This window comes from Macrobrachium nipponense, chromosome 22 (assembly GCF_015104395.2).
Source record: "Macrobrachium nipponense isolate FS-2020 chromosome 22, ASM1510439v2, whole genome shotgun sequence".
Lineage (NCBI taxonomy): Eukaryota > Metazoa > Arthropoda > Malacostraca > Decapoda > Palaemonidae > Macrobrachium > Macrobrachium nipponense.
The window spans coordinates 2080039-2095881 of NC_087213.1; the positions used below are offsets into that span (position 1 = coordinate 2080039).

Here is a 15843-nt window from a genome sequence, read left to right on the forward strand (position 1 = left end):
TTCATGGTATTTTTTTTTATACTTTACTGTATATTAAAGAAAAAATTAAGGAAAACATCTGCATTTTCAACCTTTTTATTAACTCTTGTACTTTTACATGACCCTTCAAATTCACCAAAATGGAGTTTGAATAGAGGAAAAAATCACTGAACCTCCCCGGCCCCCAAAATAAAATAAAGAGGAAAAGGAAAATAATCACAGAACGTTGGATGAACACTCGACACAATTGTTTCTCATAAATCCTAAATGGATTAAGTAAAATGCTTGTACAGCTCGTCTTTCTGCAACGACACTATACAATGCAAGTCTCTTTGTTATAAAAGAAACAAAAGAACCAAAATGAATTAAGTACTGGTAAGTTCATCAGCAACTCTCAGGCAACTGTAAACCATGCTTTTCTATATATTTTCTTCTCGCATTTTGTATGAGTTGTTCTTTTCTTGCCTGGAAAGAAGTCATTCTTTCAGCAGCTGACTTCCCAAAACATTCTGCTGCTGTGCTCAGAGAGCCAGCCTGTTTTAAAGTTCCAGTTAGGCTGCTAGTTTCTAATGTGGCCTTTGAAACACTTGGTGCACCACCCAGTGAAGTGGAGGGTTGTGTGGTGGTCTTACTGATGCTGATGGAGGAAGATGAGGGGGAGGAAGAAGAGGAGTGGCTCAACTGACTGGTTGTGGCAACTGGATTTGGACTCAGTGGCTGAGGCTCAGGGATGGGCTCTGGAATATTTCCTTCCAAAAAGTTGGTAATTGTGATGTCCACATTTTGTGTACGCACTGAAAAGTACAGAAAACTTATATCTTTCATAAATACAAAAAAGTATATACAGCACCGTAAAACCCTTAATGATTTTTTCCTTATTACACAAGTCAGGAAACTATGCAAAAGATATGATACTTTACAGAATTATACAGGATTTAATGACAATTACAGCCTATACTACTACTATGCATTTATACTAAACAACTTACAGAATAGGTCAGTCATTAAATAGAAGGGAAAGATATTTTCATAATGAAATAATTTTGAAAGTAATTTGCACTTTTCCTAACTATACAAACCTGAGGTTTTTATATAAGAATTACTATTCAGCAAAGCTGGAAATCGACAGTTAAACTTTTAACAAGGTGGTATGGTAGTTAATTACCTAATGACTGGGTGGGAGGGCTGCCCGGTTGATGGAGCATCCCTTTACTTTTGGCCCAGGTAATTGTGTCAGCTTGAGGGTTGGTATGAGGTGGGCATTAAGTATGAAGACTTTCGGTCTTTATATAGGAAGTTAATTCTTAGAGGGAGGAAGCTGAATAAGTCTATCAACTAACTGGTAGTTCGCCACACCTAGGTCTTCTTCCTGGTTGAAAGATTAAGTAAAGAAGACCTTACCTCTGACAAATGAATATGGTGTGCATAGGAACTATATGTCTGACTGTCAGACTTCTGGCTCTTTCTGGAATAGATGGGTGTAAAACTAACATCATTTGAGATGAAAGTGTACGTAGATAGAATCTTGTCGATGACAATGATAAGGCCATTCAAAGCAATGGATTCACATTGTCTGTTCCTCTCTCTCCTTGTTATAGAGAGAGGGAAGGGTTTGCTTCTATAAAATCTAAGAAATTAAAAACTGAAGCTCTGTTGTATACACTCACTTGCATCAATGCCCGTTCAAGCTTGTGACAGCTTGACAACTCACCACAGGAGGGTGTTCAAGAGGGAGGGGAAGAGGACCAGTCACTCAATACACTCTCAATTGCTACCACACACCTTAGGCAAAATGTTACCTGTCCTCTTAGAGGAGCTGGGTATGCTATACAACTTGTTAAGCAGCCACCACATGACCCAAGGAAAAGTGTCCATGGACTTGTGGGCAATATCCAACAGGTAGGAGGTGAAGGTGGTCTGGCATGACCACACCCCCACCCTCAGAACCTCAGGAACAGACAGATTCTTTCTGAACATGAGAGACTGACTACTGCCCCTGACTTTGTGAGCTCTTGTGCATAACGTATTGGAGAAGTCCTTGCCTGAAGGGGAGTACGCCAATCTGATTGTCTCACAAACTTCTTTCTTGTTCGAGCCAGTGCTAACGAAGAGTCCAACGTTGACACTCAGACCCGAGATGTCAAGTCTTCTTCAGATAGCACCGCAGCACCCTAACAGGACACAATAACATCTCATCTGGATCATTATCAACACAATAGCATCTCGTCTGGATCATTATCAACAAAGTCCACTAGGGAGGGGATCGTAACGACTCAAATCTGGTGTCAGGGATCGCTTAATTCTGAGTCTGCTACAAAATCCAGGATGAAATCAAAAGTAACCAATCCTCATCCCCTCAGTGTTTAACAATGAAAGAAAGTCCATGTAGTTTGCCTGTTCTCTTCACCGATGCCAGGGCTAGCAGGGAGACAGTCTTGAGAGTTAGTTCCCTGTCTGATGACTCTCATAAGGGCGCGTATGGTGATCTAGTCAGGCTCTTGAGTACAAGAGTTACATCCCACGCAGGGGCCAGAATTCCCTGGGAGGGCAAGACCTTTCGAAGCTCTTCATGAGCTGGGATATCTCAAGCAACGAGGAGATATCCACATCTCTCAAGCATAGGACTAAACCTAGGTGGCCTGGCCCTATAGCCCTTAATTGGTGAGACAGAGAGGAGCTTCTCTCGCAATGGAAGACGAGGAAGTCTGCTCCCTGCTGAACAGTGGCTCTGACTAGAGAGACCCCATTCATGACACCAACCACAGAAAATGGCCCATTTCTGCAGCAGAGGATTCTTGTAAATATCCTGATATATCTGTCGATGCACAGTGAGAAAAGCTTCTTGTTTGCAAGAGATGCCGGATAGCCTCCAGCCATGAAGTGCGAGCAACTTCACGGACTGATGGAACCGTTCTTTATGTGGCTGACGCAGGAGCTAGTGCCAGGGGGGGGAACCTCTCTTGGTGCCTCAACGAGAAAAGGCAGCAGGTGCAGATACCAGGGGGTATGTGGCCACTCGGGAACCACCAGGGTCATTCTGAGACCCTTGGTGATGGAAAGGCATAAACGTCCAGGTTGCCCCATGGGTGTTGGAAGGCGTTCAGGTGTGCACCTATCCCTTGGGCAAAGCATCCAAGAATAGAAGCATCTCAAGAGGGGAAGCGTTTAGAGACACTCCTATTTAGAGGTTCCTGTTGTCCAGCCACCAGGCTGAGTCCTGACTCACTTCCTGCAAGAGGGGGATGGGAAACAATAGGAGAACCCCATGCCAGAGACCAGAACTCCTTCATTCTCCACTGGAGAGAGCAAAGGCGAAGCCACCCGTGAGGGACCAGCTCTCCAAAGACGACACGTAACCAAGAACAACTTGCTACTGCTGTGCCGATTGTTCTTGCTATGAAAGGAACTTTTGCGACGTTTCCCTGAACCTGCTGATGCGAAAGTCACCAGGGGTAGACCCTTACTACTGCTGTGTCTATATCAGCATGTCCAGGTACTTTATCCTCTGCTTGGGTATGGGATTGGATTTCTAGAGATTAACTACAACCACTAGTCGCGGCAAAACTCGAGAAAGCGATTCCTGTCTTTGAGCAATTAGATGAGACTTCACCAAGACTAATCAATCATCGAGATACCTCACCAAATGTATCCTGTGCGAATGGGCCCAAGCTGACACAAAGGAGAACTATCGTGTGAACACCTGGGGAGTGGTCAAGAGGCCAAAACAAAGTAGAACCCTGAGTTGGAATACTACGTGCTGTCCTCCTGAGGACATATCGAAGGTACTTGCAAGATGACTGATGAATGGTTACCTGGAAATACGCATCCTTCAAGTTCATCATAAGCATGAAATCATTCTTCCTGATGGATGCAAGCACAGACCATGACATTTCCATCTTGAGCTGAGTCTGGTGAACAAATCGGTTCAAGGTAGAGAGATCAATGACTGGCCTCCACCTCCTGATTCTTTCTTGACCGGAAAGATTAGACTGTAAAAGCCTTGGGATCAATCTGTCACGACTTCTACAGCATGTTTTATCAGAATCGTTGTGAGCCAAGAATGTAAGACTGGAATCAGACCAGAGAGTTGGTGATGGAAGAACGAAACTTGAAGGGAAGAAGTTATGCTTCCTGAAAGACATCCACTACCCATGTCTCTGCTTCATGTCAATGCCATGTACCCCCACAGGTGACAGCTCGTGGAGGGAACACCAACCCTAGGGTTTTGTTCCCTTCTTCTTTCCCTTGGATCCTTTCCTCATGGGTTGAAAGGGTTGGGGGAAAGGGGTGAAACTGTGTATGTTTCTTGGCAGGGGCAGGAGGAGACTGGGTTGTCCCTGGGACTTCTTCAGGGGTGATGAACAGCTAAGTGGACCAGAAGGTCGGGCTGTAGCAACATGCAAAGACCCGAAGGTCTTTGTTACTACCTGGTGCACATGTCAGTTGTTAGCATCAACATGCATTTGTCCACCACAGCACTTACCTCTTCTCGTGAAAAGAGGGAGGAAAAACCCTGTACTGGTCCATTCCGAAGAGCCAAAGCTGAGTCCAGGCCTACATGCTTGGAGACCTGAGAGAGGATGGTGTCCCTCCTCTTCAACACCAAGTTGGCCCACAAGTTGCCGTCTGATGGGCCAGGTAGGAGATCGCCCACCATCAGATTGGCACAGTCTCTTGAATGTTGAGTCCCCTGACGGGTTTATGCATCCCTCTGAGGCCACGATCTTGGACACTTTGAGGGACCACAGGTCTACCCAGGCGACTGCTTGGAAGGCTGCCATAACAGTTGCTTCTGGGGTCGCTACTTCCTGTTGCATGAGGGCTACATCCTCTGTTCCAAGATGCTGCAGTGAAAGACCACAACTAAGCAAACCAAGTCAGACTGATCTGTTTCATTGGCAGTGGCTCTGTAGAGAGCACTTAAACCTCTTCTGGTGAGGCAGAGGAGGGGAAAGCAGCTTGGCTGAACGGTTCATTCGATCGAAGGGATCTCTCTTCCCCAGAGAGAAGATAATTAACCTGATCTAATAACCCCTCCACAAGCGAGGACAATGGCAAGCCTAAGGAGGCTCTGGGTTCCTTCTAGGGTCCCCAGAAACCTTCGGGGACTGAAGGACGATTGATGGAGGTTGCTGCTATGATCTCAGCATAGGTCCTGTATTTCGAGAGAATCTGAATCATGGGGAAGAGGACTCTTAGGTCCTTCCAATCTGCAGTCCTCTCTCGATACTCTCCCTGCAGGTGGGAGAACCTCATCAGAACAGCATATGATTGTAAGGGGGACCTTCTCGTTGCCGCTCCTGGTGAGCAGACCCTTGAGTCTACAATACCTTCACAGGACCCTTGAAACATACTCAGGTAAGTAGCACAAGGGGTAGGGGAAGCACCTGCCCACTTAGACTCTGTTCTCTCTCACGTACCTGAACCAAAGTGTGGACTGGTTGATTGAGGAACGTTCGCCTTCTTGGAGGTTCGTGTACTCGAGTCTTCCATGGAATGTGAAGGTTCTATGGATGACCTCTATTCGAAAGTCCAGAGAGATCTGAGCAGAAGTAGGCACAGTACAGTAGTACCTCGAGATACGAAAGGCTCAACTTACGAAAAACTCGAGATACGAAAGCAAATATGAAGATTTTTGTGGCTCTACATATGAAAATTGTTCAAGATACGAAAGGTTGTTGCTGTAAAGTCTGAGATTCGCCCAGACCACCGATAACAATTTTAAATTAATAGACTCGCCACCATCCTCCCTCTCTCCCATTGGTTCCTGATGCTAGTCACTGCCATAAGATCCTGCTCTCCTATTGGTCAGCATCTCTCTCATGATCCCATCATACACCTATGTAGCGTTGTGCTTTTTCGGCCACTTCGTGGCATCATTGGTATCGTAAGCACGCGGAATTTGTTCGTTCTATACGATTTCGTTTATTAAGGTAAATTCGTTAGTGATTTCGTTGTAGTATTACTTTATCGTGTTGTGTGAGAACTTTACTTCATACGTATACGTGCTACACAACTCAATTACGTACAGTATATACGTAGTCATGGGTCTCAAGAAAGTTGAAGTTCACGGAAAGAAGAAGATGCTTTCTTTGGAGACGAAGATGGAGATAATTAAAAATTATGAAGCTGGTATGCGATTGAGTGTGATCGCCAAGGAATACAGCCGAAATCCGTCGACAATAGGCACCATCTTTAAGCAGAAGGATGTCATCAAAGCAGCTACACCTTCCAAGGGCGTGACTATTTTGTCCAGCAAGAGGAGCCATGTGAACAATGAGGTGGAAAGGCTGCTTCTTGTCTGGATAAAAGACAAAGAAATCGCTGGCGATACGATAACGGAGACGGCAATCTGCCACAAGGCCAGCGCTATTTTCAGCGATTTGATTGCCCAGGCCGAAGACGACGGAGGTGAAGGGACATCGACGCCAACACCAGAGTTCAAGGCTTCTCACGTGTGGTTCGAAAAATTCTGTAAACGGACTGGCATCCATTCGGTGGTGCGGCATGGGGAGGCGGCCAGCTTGGATGCGAAAGCGGCAGAAGCCTTTAAAAAGTTCTACGAGATGACGTTCAACAAAGGCTACAGTTCTCAGCAAGTCTTCAACTGTGATGAGACTGGCCTTTTTTGGAAAAAAATGCCTCGTCGAACGTACATCACACAGGAAGAGAAGAAGCTACCCGGGCATGCCTATGAAAGACAGGCTTACGCTCGCACTTTGTTCCAACGCCAGTGGGGATTGTAAGGTGAAGCCCCTACTTGTGTATCATTCCGAGACTCCTCGAGCCTTCAAGGCCCACAAAGTGTTTAAGGAGAAGCTTCCAGTGATGTGGGGGGCTAATGCGAAAGCCTGGGTAATGAGACTTTTGTTTACCAAGTGGGTAAATCTGTGTTTTGGCCCGACCGTGAAGAAATTCTTGGAAGAGAAGCGCCTCCCTCTGAAATGTCTCCTGGTGTTGGACAATGGCCCTGCTCACCCTCCTGGCTTCGAGGAAGATATCCTAGCGGAGTATTCGTTTATCAAGGTTCTCTATCTTCCGCCTAACACCACCCCTCTCCTCCAGCCCATGGACCAGTAAGTGATATCGAACTTCAAGAAGCTGTATACAAAACATTTTTTCAAGAGATGTTTGGACATCACCGATACCACAAACCTCACCTTGCGTGAATTTTGGAAGGAGCATTTCGATGTTGTCATATGCATCCGACTCATCGACCAAGCTTGGCAAGAGGTTTCGAGGCAAACCTTGAATTCTCTGTGGTAGAAATTCTGGCCTGATGCTGAATCCGCCCGAGACTTTGAGGTATTTGACATGGGCGAAGCTGGTGCTGCAGATTCAGGAACAGTTGACGATCCTGAAACTGTTTCGCAACCAGATCTTGACGAGATTGTTGCACTCAGCAAGTCCATGGGGCTGGTCGTCGACGAGGACGACGTCAAGAGGAGCTTACGACGGATGACTTGGAGAAGTTGGAGGCCATGCAACATAATGTTGTTCAAGAAGAGTTCTCTAGCAGCGGCGGAGAGGAGGACAACGGCGCTATGACAACGGCAGAAATTAAGGCTGTTCTAGCTGCTTTTCATAAGGTTCAAACATTCGTAGAAAAGAGACACCCCAAAAAGGCTTACACAGGTTGTATGCTTGCACAGTTCGATGACGTTTGCCTGAGTCGTTTCAGGAACATTGTCAAAAGCAGGCAGAAGCAATATTCCTTGGATAGTTATTTTTTAAAGAGGCCTTTAGTAGGAGTAAGCAAAAAGGAAGAACCAAGTGATACTACGAAAAAACAAAGTTGAAAGTGGTGAGAGATAAGAAAGAAAAAAAAAAAAAAAAAAAAAAAAGTACAAATCAATTAAAGAATTTTTTTTTATTTAAAAAAAAAAAAAATTTAATTTTAAGTTTTTTGTAAAGTCAAGTGTTACAGTTTTGGTAATGTATTTTGTAAAGTTTAGTTTAAGTTTTCCCGACATTTTTTTATGTGTTTCGTAAAGTTAAATGTACGTGCTTTAAGAAGTTTTCTGCCGTTTGTCCTCCTCCTCTGTCGCCGCTTTCAGAGATAGCCTCACTCGAATGGTAAGCTTCCACATTTTACTACATACATACGTATGTACGTACAGTATTTCTTGTATACCATGTACACTAATACACTTTATTTACAGGTACATACATATTAGTACTACTAGTACGTATTAAGTTAGGTATTGAATGGTCCAAATTGTTGTTGTTATTCCATTGTTTATAGGTCAATTTAGCTTTATTATGAAATTTACTAGGGTGTTTTTGGAGGGCTTGGAATGGATTAGCCATTTTACATGTAAAATGTGGTTCAAGATACGAAAAACTCATGATACGAAAGCCGCCTCGGAATGGATTAATTTCGTATCTTGAGGTACCACTGTACTACGTTTTGAGGCAGAGCCCCGAGCCAAAGTGCTGGGTTCTTGGCTCTCATCGGAGGACTGAGCACTCTCGGCTCCTGAATCAGCAAATCTCAAAGAAACTCTTGACTCAGCTGCCGAGCCCGAAGACCGAGAAAAGCCTACACCAGATCCCCGTCTCTCTCTAGGGGTAAGTTTTGGATTGATGGTAGGAGAGCTGGGAATAGGAGAAAAAGTGGGAACAGGGGAAGAAGGAATAGCAAGACTACAACCTGACTTACGCTCAGGGGAAGACTCTAGACTAAGAAGTCGCTTTTCTCTTCTTATCCTTTTCAAGCTTATTAAGGTGAGATTCAAGAACCTTCCACTTCCCCTCATCCTAATTGTTGCGCTCATCACAAGTATTCTCCTTAGAACATACCTGCCCTCTACATTTACTCCACATAGTTTGTGAATCATAACAAAACTTAAGTCAGTCTAGTTCTACATCCTTTGCTATAACAGCAAAAACTAGAAGCACTTGAATCAGACATACCTAATTCAGAAAGCAGACAAAAGCTTGAAGGCTACACAAAAGCAACAAAACTTCACCGACTTCCAGCGAGCATAAAAAAAAAACTGGACAAAGCTGCAGCAAGCTTGACGTTGTTGATTGTGTGAGCGTCAGAAACCTAATGACACCATCAGCTAAGTCCTTCCACCACATCCGTTAAATGGGTGGGGCTTGTCCCCTACACTAACCTATTGAAGTGCTATTGCAATTTTTAAATAAATGGCTGCTGTGCAAGTTAGAAGGACAGGGGATAATAGATTAGTTTAACCAGACCTCTGAACTTAACAAAGGTTCTTCTCGGGCTGGTTCCCGTGAATTAACCTGGAAGTTAGAAACTATAGCTATGTAATTATTTGATAAGTTACGTACATGAAAATGTTATTGTTATAATACAATTAAGTTTGTTCATACTTACCTAGCAGATATATATATATAGCTGTATTTTCTGAAGTCCGACAGAATTTCAAAACTCGCGGCACACGCAGTGGGCGGCCAGGTGGTAGTACCCATTCCCGCCGCTGGGAGGCGGATATCAGGAACCATTCCCATTTTCTATTCATATTTTATTAATGCCACTGTCTCCTGAGGGGAGGAGGGTGGGCACTTTAATTATATATATCTGCCAGGTAAGTATGAACAAACTTAATTGTACTATAACAATAACATTTTGTTCATGCCACTTACCTGACAGATATATATATAGCTGAATCCCACCTTCGGATGGTGGGCGAAGAGGACAGAATAGGATTTGTATGGAAACTTAAATTAAGTAGATGATGTATATCTTGGTTCCTCACTGTTAGCAAAGTAGACTCTGTGATTACTGTCACTTAAGCCTGCTTTTGCTTAATCAGAGTTGCCAGCCAGGTGGAGACCTGTAGTGCTGGTGCGCTCTGGATGATCTGTCAACGGGGACGTGACCTCAACGTGACAAGACCATCGAGCCATACATATGAGGGCAACGAAGCAACTGACCACCACCTGACCAACTATCCAAAGACCCCTTGAACACTAAACTAAGGGATGGGAGATCTTCACACAAGACTCACCACAACCTAAAAACACAACAATAAAAACTAACCTAAACCTAACTAAGGGATAGGGAAAGAGCTACCTCCAGCCCCCAAGACTGTGTCTGCAGAAACGTATGGCCCAAGAGAATTACAGTCGTCATAAATCGTTCTCACATCCCTTAGGTAATGTGAGGCGAAGACAGAGTTGCTCCTCCAAAAGGTGCCATCAAGAATGTCCTTGATTGACATGTTCTTTTGGAAGGCAAGAGAGGTAGCGACAGCTCTAACTTCGTGAGCTTTCACTCGTAAGAGGCTCAAATCAGTCTTCTGGCAAGATGAATGAGCCTCTTTAATGACGTCCCTCAGAAAGAAAGCACAGCATTCTTAGATAAAGGTAATTCTGGTCTCTTCACAGAGCACCAGAGATTACCTGAGGGACCTCTTACCTCTTTTGTTCTATGCACATAGAACTTGAGAGCCCTGACAGGGCACAGGGCTCTCTCTGGTTCTTGGCCCACCAGACTTGACATACCCTTGATCTCGAAGCTTTTCGGCCAAGGGGTTAGAAGGATTTTCATTCTTTGCCAAGAAAGTTGGGCTCAAAGAGCAGACAGCGTTGTCTCCTTTGAATCCCACTAGATGACTAAAAGCTTGTATTTCACTAACTCTCTTCACCGTCGCCAGAGAAGTTAGGAAAAGAGCCTTCCTTGTCAAGTTCCGAAGAGACGCTGCTTGAAGAGGTTCAAAAGGACTTGACATTAAGACCTAAGAACTACGTCAAGGTTCCATGAAGGCGGTCTCGTTTGGGGAATCTTCGAAGTCTCAAAAGATTTTAAGAGATCATGGATATCTTTGTTGTCCGAAAGGTCCAGGCCTCTGTGCCTAAAAACCGCTGACAACATGCTCTTATATCCCTTAATGGTAGGGACTGCTAATTTCTGCACATTCCTGAGAAAGAGCAGAAAATCGGCTATCTGGTTCACAGAGGTCGTGGAAGAGGAAACTCCCTCCTTTTTACACCATGCCCTGAAGGAAGCCCACTTCGATTGGTATACAGCTCTTGTAGATGCACGTCTTGCATTTGCGATTGCTCTCGCAGCTGCTTTCGAAAAACCTCTCGCTCTGGCCAACTTTTCGATAGTCTGAACGCAGTCAGACCCAGAGCGGAGAGGTTTTGGTGATACCTTTCGAAGTGAGGCTGTTTGAGTAGATCTTTCCTCCAGGGCAACGTCCTTGGAAAGTCTACAAGGAAAGAAATGACCTCTGTGAACCATTCTCTCGCTGGCCACATCGGGGCGATCAGGGTCAACCTCGTCCCTTCTGAAGCCGCAAACTTCCTCATGACTTCCCCCATGATCTTGAATGGCGGGAAGGCATACAGGTCTAGGCCCGTCCAACTCCATAGCAACGCGTCCACAGCGATTGCTTCTGGATCTAGGACCGGGGAGCAATACAGAGGAAGCCTCTTCGTCCTCGACGTCGCGAATAAGTCGACCAGAGGACGTCCCCACAACTTCCAAAGGTCTCGACACACGTCTTTGTTTAAGGTCCATTCCGTCGGTAAGATTTGTTCCCGACGACTGAGAAGGTCGGCCCTGACGTTTTGCACTCCTGCAATGAACCTCGTCAGGATCGTAACCTTTCTTCTTTTCGCCCACAGCAGAATCTCCTTCGCTAGGTGAAACAAAGTTCTGGAGTGTGTTCCTCCCTGATTCTTCAAATAAGCGAGTGCTGTGGTATTGTCGGAGTTTACTTGAACGATCTTGTTCGTCAAACTCCCTTCGAAGAACTGCAGCGACAGAAAGATTGCTGCTAGCTCTTTGACATTTATGTGCCAGGCTACCTGTTCCCCTCTCCAGGAGCCTGACACTTCCTCCCCTCCTAGTGTTGCTCCCCAGCCCGCGATGGAAGCGTCTGAGAACAACACCAGGTCGGGGCTCAGAAGACTTAGGGACAAGCCCTCCTGTAGTTTTCTGTGGGTCGAACCACCATCTTAGATGGCTCTTTATTGGATTGCGATATTCTCAAGATCGCATTGAGATCGTCCTTGACCTTCCACTCGTCCGCAAGGAAAACCTGGAGAGGTCTGAGGTGCAGTCTTCCAAGGAAACAAACCTTTCTAGCGATGAAATGGTGCCCAGCAAACTCATCCATTCCCTCGCCAAGCAAGTTTCCTTCCCCAAGAAGGCCGAGATCTTCTCTAATCCTAGCCGCTGACGTTCCTGGGACGGAAACGCTCGAAAAGCCACTGAATCCATCTGAATCCCCAGATACACGATGGACTGTGTCGGGGTCAGATGCGACTTTTCGAGGTTGACAAGAAGTCCCAGGGACTTCGCTAGGGCTAACGTGAACTGCAAGTCCTTCAGACACTTCTCTCTCGACGAAGCTCTGATAAGCCAGTCGTCGAGGTAAAGGGAAACTCTTATCCCTGAAGAGTGTAGCCACCTCGCCACATTTTTCATGACTACGGTGAACACCATTGGAGTCCGTGGTCAGCCGCGAAACAAAGACTGCTGAACTGCCACACTTTTTGCCCAAGACGAATTTAGGTACTTCCTTGAAAGAGGGTGGATCGGGATGTGAAAGTACGCGTCCTGCAGGTCTAAGGACACCATCCAGTCGCCCGGTCTCAAGGCTCCCAGAACAGAATGAGGCGTCTTCATCGTGAATTTGGTCTTTTCCACGAAAAGATTGAGCCTGCTTACATCTAGGACTGGACGCCATCCTGACGACTGCTTTGGTACTAGGAAAATCCTGTTGTAAAAGCCTGGAGACCCCAGGTCCGCAACTTGTTCCACCGCTCTTTTTTCGATCATTTGTTGTAGAAGATTGAATAAAATCTTGTTTCTTTTCTCCCTGATAGGATGAAGAAAGGTCTCTGGGAGTCGTAGAAAGAGGAGGAAGATCTAAAAAGGGGATCTTGTACCCCTGCTCCACGATCTTGAGGGACCAAGGGTCCGTGTCTCTCTCTCTCCATGCTCCCGCAAAGAACTTCAGTCTGACTCCGACTGGCGTCTCACTTGGAAGGCTTTGGTTTGAAAGAAGCTCTTCCTCTTGCAAGCCCTCTCCCTCGAGGAGCTGCTCTCGAGGGAGGAGCCCCACGAAAGGGCTTAACCTTCTTCGGCGGTCGTACAAAAGCCGAAGAAGTGGAAGGAACTGCCGGACGTCTCGAGGACTGGGCTAAAAGGTCCTGCGTTGCCTTTTCTTGCAAACTGCTTGCCAGGTCCTTAACCAAAGTCTGGGGGAAGAGATGGTTCGTAATAGGAGAAAAGAGCAGCTCCGCTTTCTGAGCTGGAGTAACTGATCGAGCTGTGAAATTACACAGCAAAGCTCTCTTCTTCAAGAAGGCCGTCCCAAAATGAGAGACCAGCTCCTCTGAACCAATCCCTGACGGCTTGTCCATGCATGATAGCACGCTGGACCGCTCCCCCCAGACTGAGAGACTCTGGGCTTCTCGATTGCAGATCCAGAACTCCCAAGCACCAGTCTAGGAAGTTGAATACTTCAGAGTCCGGAGCAGCCCCTTCAAATGATGGTCCGTCTCCGTAGGGGTCCAGGTCACTTTAGCAGTGGATAAAAGGGACCTCCTCTGAGAATCCACCAAGCTGGAGAAATCCCCTTGTGCTGAAGAAGGGATTCTCACACCCACGTCTTCTTTGGTTTCATACCACATACCTCCTTTACCGCTGAGTCTAGCGGGAGGAAGGGCGAAAGTTGTCTTGCCTTGATCCTTCCTTCGTTCCATCCAGTCCTGGAGTTTCTTGAATGCCCGCTTAGTAGAGAGCGAAGTCTTCATCTCGACAAACTCCGGGGTCTTACAAGTCTTAGAGGATGAAAACTGCGAAGGAGGAGACTTGGGAGCTGCAGGCTGGAACTTGTCCTCGAAGGACGAACGCAACAGCCGCACAAGAACTTTATAGTCCGAGATTGAAGAGGCAGCAGAAGGTTCCTCTTCAACAGAGTCAGCAGGACTACTCAACTCTCCTTCTCTAATCGGAAGAGGAGACCGCCTCTCCGGAGAGGGCGTACGTCTATCGGGTCTTGCCTTAATCAAAGACCCCCGATGTTTACTGGTAGAAGTCTTATCTAGGCTGTCTTCTTTGTGGCGTTTACCGCTCGAAGGAGGCAGAGCGTCCTGACGTCGATGAGCGTCCTTAGCGACGCCCGAGGCAGCCTCACTTGCAAGAGAAGCGTCCTTACGTTTCCTCAATGAAAAGGTAGACATTTTCTCAGGTATACGCGCCTGTGCGCGCAACCCAGTGTCCTGGTGTACGTCTTCTTCTTGGCCGGAGTCCCCCGAAGCGTCCTGAAAAGCGTCCTGCCGAGCGTCTTAAAAAGCGTCCTGATTGCACTCAAAAGCGTCCTGAGCGTCCTCCCGAAAATCACGGCAAGCAGCCTGCTCATGACGTCGAGAGGGAACGAAAGCGTCCTGACGACCTGTCTTCTTAGCGGACGAACGAGATCGGCGAATCGCCGAACGAGACGCAATCGGCGAAAGAGACTGCTTCGTCCTCTTAACAGGCAGTCTAAGGTCCTTCCTCCGCTTAGGCTCGACTGCTGCTGGGCGAGTCCTCTGAGCCATAAGCGTCGATAGGTGGTCCTGAAGGGACAAAAGAATGTTCTTCGTTGGAGAGGAACGAACAGAGGGAGCAGGGCTGATCCTGCGAGAAGACGAGGGGCGAGGGGACGCCTCCTTCCTTCTCACAGGTACAGTTACCTGCTTCTCAGGGATACGCGCCTGTGCGCGCAACCCAGCGTTCAACACAAAACGTCCTTTTCAGCGGACGAGAGTCTCTCCGAGTGCTCCACCCCTTTGCGCCGGGGTGGCGGACGCTTCGGGGATACGAAAAGCAGTCCTTAAGGATGCGCGCCCGTGCGCGCTCCTTGACAGCCTGGGACTTAGCAACAAAGCCTGCCAAAGGGACGCCAGATCGGTGGGGAGCCCCCGTAACCCTCTTGCGGCTTTCAACATACCCCCTCCCTGATTCCTGGGAGTCCGATAGAGGTCTAGGCCTAGAGGCATTATGGGGCCGATCTGACGCCCCCTCCACAACACTAGGGGCACGATCACGCACTTACACTGAGCCAGTTTCCAAGGCTTTCACTTTGGTCTCTAGAGTACGTAGAGACTCCAAAATAAGAGAGAGAGCATTACCTTCTCCCGACACAGATTCAGGGCCCGAAGGCAAGACAGGTTTAGGAGATGCAAAATCTACAGGTGTTATTACAGGAGAAATATTATCACCCTTACCTTTGGTAGAACCACTCCTGGAGGAAGACCTCCTGATCCTATCGCGTTCTAATTTGCGCCGATAGGAATCATACACCCTCCAATCATCATCGGCCAATCCATCACATTCATTGCACCGATCATCCATCAAACAAATATGCCCCCTACAACTCATACATACAGTGTGGGGGTCTACCGATGATTTCGGTAGCCTCACCTTACAATCACTCCTCACACACACTCTGAAACTCACTGCACTTGATTCAGACATCACGTTTACAGCAAAGCCAATCCAAAGTCAAAAAACGGTCCACTATCGCGTATGCCAATCCAACAATCCAAAATCAATACCAAAAGTCAATCAGATACTTAAATGTGAGTCAAATCCAAAAAAATCCTGGGCGGAGGTCTGTAAACAGTAGTTTACCGACCGGCGACAGAAAAAAATATGAATAGAAAATGGGAATGGTTCCTGATATCCGCCTCCCAGCGGCGGGAATGGGTACTACCACCTGGCCGCCCACTGCGTGTGCCGCGAGTTTTGAAATTCTGTCGGACTTCAGAAAATACAGCTTCAGAAAATACAGCTATATATATATCTGTCAGGTAAGTGGCATGAACAAAATAATATTTACTATAAACATTTTTAATTCTTAAAGTATTAATTGAAGTATATTCAAACAA

At 46.5% G+C, this 15843-nt stretch overlaps 1 protein-coding gene across 1 annotated transcript in view; it reads right to left on the reverse strand.

Annotated features, from left to right (window-relative positions):
- Positions 1-217: 217 nt before the first annotated feature.
- The window catches only part of LOC135198437 (lipid droplet-regulating VLDL assembly factor AUP1-like), a 61775-nt gene continuing 46149 nt past the window's right edge, over positions 218-15843 (reverse strand). The window contains exon 8 of the mRNA XM_064225984.1: positions 218-773. Coding sequence (XP_064082054.1) covers positions 364-773 — 410 coding nt within the window. The 3' untranslated portion in view covers positions 218-363. The remainder of the gene's footprint in view (positions 774-15843) is intronic.